The 6,000-nt window shown below is 39.0% G+C and overlaps 1 protein-coding gene across 4 annotated transcripts in view; it reads left to right on the forward strand.

The window, feature by feature from the left end:
- Positions 1–5,053, forward strand: part of ARFIP1 (ADP ribosylation factor interacting protein 1) — a 188,995-nt gene extending 183,942 nt beyond the window's left edge. For all 4 annotated transcript variants that reach the window (XM_033940751.1, XM_033940741.1, XM_033940761.1 and 1 more), the window contains one exon: positions 3,340–5,053. In XM_033940751.1, coding sequence (XP_033796642.1) covers positions 3,340–3,495 — 156 coding nt within the window. In that variant the 3' untranslated portion in view covers positions 3,496–5,053. The remainder of the gene's footprint in view (positions 1–3,339) is intronic.
- Positions 5,054–6,000: the final 947 nt, after the last annotated feature.

Below are 6,000 nucleotides of genomic sequence, written 5' to 3' on the forward strand. Positions count from 1 at the left end.
GCTACTAAGTAGTAAATTTAAAACAAATCTGAGAAGATACTTCTTTATTCAACATGTATTTAAACTTTGGAATTTGTTGCCAGAGAATGTGGTAAAAGCAGTTAACGTAACAAGGTTTAAAAATAGTTTAGACAATTTCCTCAAAGAAAAGCTCATAAGCCATTATGAAGATGGACTTGAGAAAATCCACTGCTTATTTCTAGGATGAGCAGCATAAAATCTGTTTCACTTGGGATCTTGCCAGGTACTGGGACCTGAATTGGCCACTGTTGGAAACAGGATACCAGGCTCAATGAACCTTCAGACTATCCCATTATATCAATGATTATGTTCTTAACTTGTAATGGGAGCATTATCTTATCTTCCATTCTGCTGGTTATGCCTTTATGCAACCTAGCATCCTTCTGGCTTTGGCCACTACCTTGAGAACCTCGGACATTATCACCTCCAAAATCCCTCGCTTGGACCATCATGCACATAGGTTTTTTCCTTTCATCAGATATATTTCCATTTTCCATAGTGTGTTAAAAATTTAGAAATTTTAATTTGGTGTGTCTGGACTCTGCCTTAGCTTCTTACATTATATTACCTTACATTACATTAGTGATTTCTATTCCGCCAATACCTTGCAATTCAAGGCGGATTATAAAAGAAGTTATCTGGCCATTTCCAGAGGAATTGAAGAGCGAGTTGTTTCAGAGAACTGGGAAGAGTCTTGCGGTGTTAGTTTGTCTTCAAGGATTTCTTGAATAACACGGTTTTTATTTCTTTTCTGAACGATTTGTAGTCTGGGGTCGTTATAAGTAAATTGGAGAGTTGGTGGTCCAGTTTTGCTGCTTGTGTGGCTAGAAGACCATCGTACAGTTTTTTTCGTTTCACGTCTCCGATTGGGGGATGCGTGAATGGTTTGTGGGTTCTCCTATGTCTGGTTAAGGTAGTTTGGATTAGGTGGTTGTTAGGTAGGCTGGGCTGTGTCCATTTATGGTTTTAAATAGTAGGCAGTAGAATTTGAATTGTACTCTTGCTTGTATTGGGAGCCAGTGTGAGTCGAGGTATGCCGCTATGATGTGGTCGTGCTTCCTCAGTGAATATTCTTTATCAAACTGTAATACGTGGTGATGACTGCTGCCCAAGTAGGCACCCACCTAGACAGATCCCGTATCTACACACTCTCCTAGTGGATTATGCCAGCATTTGCCTGAGTAAAGCCCTTTGGAAGATACCCACAATCTTTCTACCTCTCTCCAGATTTGTAGATAGGTTACTTCAATCCACAACTGGTAAATTCGAGTTGCATAGTATCAGTCTCTTTTTTTCCCACTTCTATGATAATCATTTATCCCTATCTAGTTCTTCTGTTTTGAGTTGGAGGTTTGTGGACGTTTGAGGATGGAAGTGCCACCATCTCTTTCAAAAATAATCCACAGTGTTTCTTTTTTTCTCCATACCTCCTGCATTTCAGTTTCTTTAATGATATTTTTATATAGATCTGTTCCTTCCCCTTTTCTGCCTTCTTTATCCCTCCTAATTAATTTATAGCCAGATATGGCAGTAATTCCATTTGTTGAACCATGTCTCCTTAATAGTCAGTGTCAGTCCATTTCAACTATCAGGGTTTCAGAGACTGAGCATTTGTGTTCATAGCCTTCTAGAACTTTTTGGATGGCTTGCTTGGAGGACAAATTTGTGTCATGTAAGTTTGTGTATTAAATGTATGTTCCATTCTATAAATGTGTCCTAGATTAAATCTAATTTACATAAAATCCATCAGAGAATACAATAGGTTTAATGATATTTCATATATGTAATCCTATCTACATGCTTAGTCAAAAACAAAAAAAACCCCCATCAAATCTTAACCAAAATACACAATATTTTGTGATCCAAAGTTAGGTGTACTGCTGAAAATTATTCCCAGAAATACAAACTTTAACATGAGTTACTATCTTAAGGGAACATTACGAGGAACCTTTGACCTGGAAGGGATAGTAGACGGATAGACTGGATAAGGTTATATGATAAGGTCTTATGCCTTCATTTTTTCTGTTTCTGTGCTACTTGTTACTTTTATTTACACGGTCTGAATAGCAGTAAAAAAAACATATTTAAGAAAATCATTCATACAAGCATATGTTTAGTAATGCCTTCTAAGATACCTAATTAGAAAACCCAGATGTTTAAATATGCTCACAGCAATTTTTTAGGAATTAAATATATAGCATTTTGTTGTTTTCTTATGTATGATGAATTGTATTTTTATGATGTGAACCACTTCTGATCTCCATTTTGGGATAAAAAGACAGTATATAAGAAAATGAAATAAAACTATTGTAGAGCCACAAAGGGAGTCCTCAACTAGTGGCCCAGCATCAAGATTGTCATTACAAGGATTGAGCTAAGCGAGATGGAAGAATGAGCATAACATGGTTACAAATGAAAGCTTGTAGTGTCAGCCCAATGAAGGCTGCTACTAATAGAGCTAGAAGCCATCATAAACATACAAATACCGTATTTTCACTCATATACCGCGCACCCGTGTAAAACGCGCACACGGGTATAGCGCGCGGGAAACTGTAATTTATGTAAAGAAATTTTTATATACCGTGCACACCCGTATACCGCGCATGCCGCCCCGACTCTCCTTTCGCCCGCCCCGACTCTCCTCTGGCCCGCCCCGACTCTCCTCTCCCCCTTGAAGTCCGGTCCCCACCCTGAAAGCCTGATGGCCCCCCCCCCCCCCCGACGTCCGATTCACCCTGCAGGACCGCTCTCACCCCCCCCCCCCAACGTCTGATTCACCCCCCCCGCAGGACCGCTCACACCCCCACAGCCTCCCCATCCCCATCATGGAGAAGCTCCTACCGTTCTCCTGCTGCTTCCTCTGCCGGCGGTCCCAGGCCTTCTGTGAGCCCTGCTCTGAAATGCTTCCTCTTCCGGCGGGACCGGCGGAAGAGGAAGCATTTCAGAGCAGGGTTCACAGAAGGCCCGGGACCGCCGGCAGAGGAAGCAGCAGGAGAACGGTAGGAGCTTCTCCATGATGGGGGTGGGGAGGCTGTGGGGGTGCGAGCGGTCCTTCGGGGTGGGGTGCGAGCGGTCCTGTGGGGTGAATCGGACGTCGGGGGGGGGGGAACTATGTAAAAAAAAACATTGTAAAACGCGCTCACGCATATAACGCTCAAGGTTATGCACGGTTTGTAAAAATCGTGTATAACGCAAGCGTTATATGCGTGAAAATACAATATGTCTGTTTTACTTGTCCTCATGTGACTGATGATGCTTCTCCGTGGGGTATGAATGTTTACCTAACCACTGTTCTTTTTTCTCTCTCTTTCTCTGTAGGTTAAAGTTTTGCACAATCAGCTTGTTCTGTTCCACAATGCCATTGCAGCTTACTTTGCTGGGAATCAGAAGCAACTTGAACAGACACTTAAACAATTTCACATCAAATTGAAAAATCCTGGAGTGGATGCTCCCTCCTGGCTTGAGGAGCAATAATTAAAACTAAAAGAGGACCTGTCATGTGACCAGAATCCTAATCAGAGAGGGGAAACCGGGATGAACGGACTGTCATAGTGATTCAAACAGCTTTAATTTTTCCCTTTTCTAATACTTTAACAATGAACTATTAGAATCAACAGAGGGTCGGGAACAGGCTTTAACGTATCCAAATTTCATGTGTGTAATTTAAATTTAAAACACTTATTTTGTACATTGGGGTGGATGGCTATTTTCTGTAGCATGAAAGCATCTTAATATAGTTTTTGCACTGAGGAGATTTCGTTTGTGTGGTTTTTAGCCACTGTGGTGGCTAACGGCCTCTTTTACAAAGCCACGCAGCAATGGCCCCAAAGTCTTAAATCTCTATGGGCTTCAGGGCCATTAGCGCAGAGTAGCAGCTCGCGCGGCTTTGCAAAAGATGCCTAAGTGTAATAATTACAAATGGTGGTTCATGTGATTTGTACCAGCACCTGTTTTTTCATATTTGAATCTATTAAATATCTTTAAAAGGCTGACTTTTCATGTAACTGTTGCAGAAGGAGAGGGTGAAGATGTGAGTAATATCCAAAGCCGTCGTGTAACACCTATATGAAGAGATTAGCTGCTAAAAACTGGTGTTTGGCTTGTGGCACAACTGTGTCCAGTTTTTGTGGTACATTTATGAAAAGGGTGTTGGATATGTGAAAACAGTGCTTTTGATATAATACACCTGTTTTCATGTTGCACAAGGCTCTTTCCAGACTGGAGCCGACCGTTTACACTCTAAACTTGTTAATATTTTGTTTTCTAAAATACTTTCTTTATACGGCAAATACCATGGTGGCCTTAATTCAGAGCTATGTGCCTTTTTAAAGATTATCCTTTCTTATCCATTGTATATATAAATCTATATTTCCCTTCTATAAAGATATAATCTCATCCACCCACCCACCCCATTCCTGGAAGTTGGGTTCTTAAATGAACACTATATGAATTATTGTGTTTCTTGATGCGTTTGTAAATCATCCTAGCAAACAGTGATGGATTATAAGTGAGAAATAAACAGAAGTGGGGCCAGTACAGTTTTAACTGCAGAATACACTTCATCAGCATGAAGTACAAGTGTTTGACCTCTTAGAAATGCATTTAGCTTTCAGTGGTGCAATCCACATTAAATGTAAAACTTTTTAATTTTATCATTATTTTTTCTATTTAAAGGCTCATTATTTGGGGTATTATTCATTTGCACTTGTTCTTATTCCCTGGTTATCTATATTTTGCCTTCTGTTAAACAATAAAATGAAGTATAACAACTTTCAGTATTTTCAACTGTATGAATTGTATGATTCATGTACTGTATGCTTAAATGACTGAGCTGATTTTCTTGGCATTTGTTTTCTGTGCTTAACCTAAACAAGCCTCTTTTACAGCATCATTCCTTGTAATACGATTTGCTCTGATTCTGGTAGATCTGTTTGCCTCCTCTGCCAGTGGTTAGTCCTGTAAAAACAATTCACCCACTCTTCTTCAGAATCTGTAACATTTGTATTTCTATTAAAGGTATTTGTTGAAATAATTTCTGTGTGCCATTATGGTTTTTATTGTACCCCGCCTAGATCTGCACATAGAGTGGATAATAAATATTTTAAATAAGTGATGATCTTTGGATGGTGTACTGAAGGGCCAAGAAAGCACAATGCACAGGGGCTGGTCTGTGGGGTTTGTGACTGTGGCAATTGAAATGTTCATGTTAAAATTTTTAAAAAAAAATTAAAATGGGCATTCAACAGTGATGGTGGTTCTGGAAGTCCCAGGGGCACAAGCGAGGTTTTTGGGGTTTTTTTTTTTTTAGGAAGATCTTAAAGCACAAAGGAAGCAAAGCAAGTACCAAAAGTAGGGCTCTTGCGTGCTTTTAATACCTTTAACTTTTGTAAACAAACAGGGGTCCAAAACGCTCTAAAATAGATAGCTCTAAGTCTAATAGATGCTGGCATTGTAATTTGGAAACAGGGACATTGGACCATTTACTTTATTATTGTCCCTATATTAAAATTTTTTGGAATTCAATATGGACTCAAGTAAATTGTCTTTTAGAAAACCATGTAGCGTTATCCTATGATACTATTCTGTTTGGTATTTCTATGAGGAGTAAAAGTCAAATTTCATCCCATAATAACAAACTTTTACTAATAATGACAGGGGTTGCAATACAGCATCTTACTAGTAATTGGAAAAATTATTCTAATCTTAGTTATTCGTTTTGGTGGAATTCACTTTGTCATATTTATAAAATGGAAAAAGCAATTGCTTTGCAGAAAGGTAGTTATGATAATTTTAAAAAGATCTGGGGGCCATTAGAAAGTTATTGCAATGAGTGAACATCATTTTCCTGTTGGTAGATATATATTTTTTTATTGGGGGGGGAGAAAATTTGATTGTTTTTAATAAGTTTGTTTTTATTTGAATTAGGTTATTGGTTGTACTTGAAGAAGATTGGGTGGGAGGGGGGATAATTTTTATATT

This window comes from Geotrypetes seraphini, chromosome 1 (assembly GCF_902459505.1).
Source record: "Geotrypetes seraphini chromosome 1, aGeoSer1.1, whole genome shotgun sequence".
NCBI lineage: Eukaryota > Metazoa > Chordata > Amphibia > Gymnophiona > Dermophiidae > Geotrypetes > Geotrypetes seraphini.